Source organism: Dipodomys ordii, unplaced genomic scaffold, assembly GCF_000151885.1.
Source record: "Dipodomys ordii isolate 6190 unplaced genomic scaffold, Dord_2.0 Scaffold268, whole genome shotgun sequence".
NCBI lineage: Eukaryota > Metazoa > Chordata > Mammalia > Rodentia > Heteromyidae > Dipodomys > Dipodomys ordii.
Window position 1 is genome coordinate 7,426 of NW_012267484.1, and position 764 is coordinate 8,189.

At 58.2% G+C, this 764-nt stretch overlaps 1 protein-coding gene across 1 annotated transcript in view; it reads left to right on the forward strand.

Moving 5' to 3' along the window:
• LOC106001116 (CSC1-like protein 1) overlaps positions 1 to 764 on the forward strand; it is a gene marked incomplete at its 5' end in the record, with an annotated part of 44,481 nt that overhangs the window by 7,420 nt on the left and 36,297 nt on the right. Inside the window, 3 exons of the mRNA XM_013036250.1 lie at positions 44 to 99; positions 199 to 296; positions 522 to 645. Coding sequence (XP_012891704.1) covers positions 44 to 99; positions 199 to 296; positions 522 to 645 — 278 coding nt within the window. The remainder of the gene's footprint in view (positions 1 to 43; positions 100 to 198; positions 297 to 521; positions 646 to 764) is intronic.

A 764-nucleotide genomic window follows, 5' to 3' on the forward strand; every position in this document is an offset into this window, starting at 1 on the left:
CTGTGGTCTCCAGGTCTGTGGTCTCTAAGTCTGTGGTCTCCAGGTCTGTGGTCTTGGGCTGTGATCTCCAGGTCTGTGGTCTCGGGCTGTGGTCTCCAGGTCTGTGGTCTAGGTCTGTGGTCTCCAGGTCTGTAGTCTCGGGGTATGGTCTAGGTCTGTGGTCTCTTGGGTTATGGTCTAAGTCTGTGGTCTCTCAAGGGCTCCTCCCTTCCCAGGAACGCATACATCACCTGTGAGGTGGTTGATGTACAGCTGTGCTATAATGTGGCCAAGCTGATCTATCTGTGCAGAGAGAGGTAAGGGTGGAGGCCAGACCTTGTACGGAGGGCTGGAACTTCCCAACTCCCCCCTCCCCGCCTCCCCCACTTCTTTTTGGCCTGGCACCCCTCCGCTGGGAAGGGCGGCACCCCTGCCCTGGCCGGCCCACAGAGCTGATCTCCAGTTGTTTGTGGTGGTCAGTGGCTGGTTACGGCATGACCCCAGGACACGGGACCACCAGTCTATGTGCTGTCCCCCCCCAGGAGGAAGACAGAGAAAAGCTTGACCTATTACACAAACCTCCAGGCGCAGACCGGCCGGCCAGCACTCATCAACCCCAAGACCTGCGGCCAGTTCTGCTGCTGTGAAGTGCGGGGGTGTGAATGGGTGAGAGCAGGGGCAGTTTGAGGGGTGAATGGGTGTGAGCAAGTGTGTGGATAAGTGTGTAAGGTGAGTCCTGTGATGTGAGTCTGGGTGGAGGGCGTGTGTGTGTGTGTGTGTGTGTG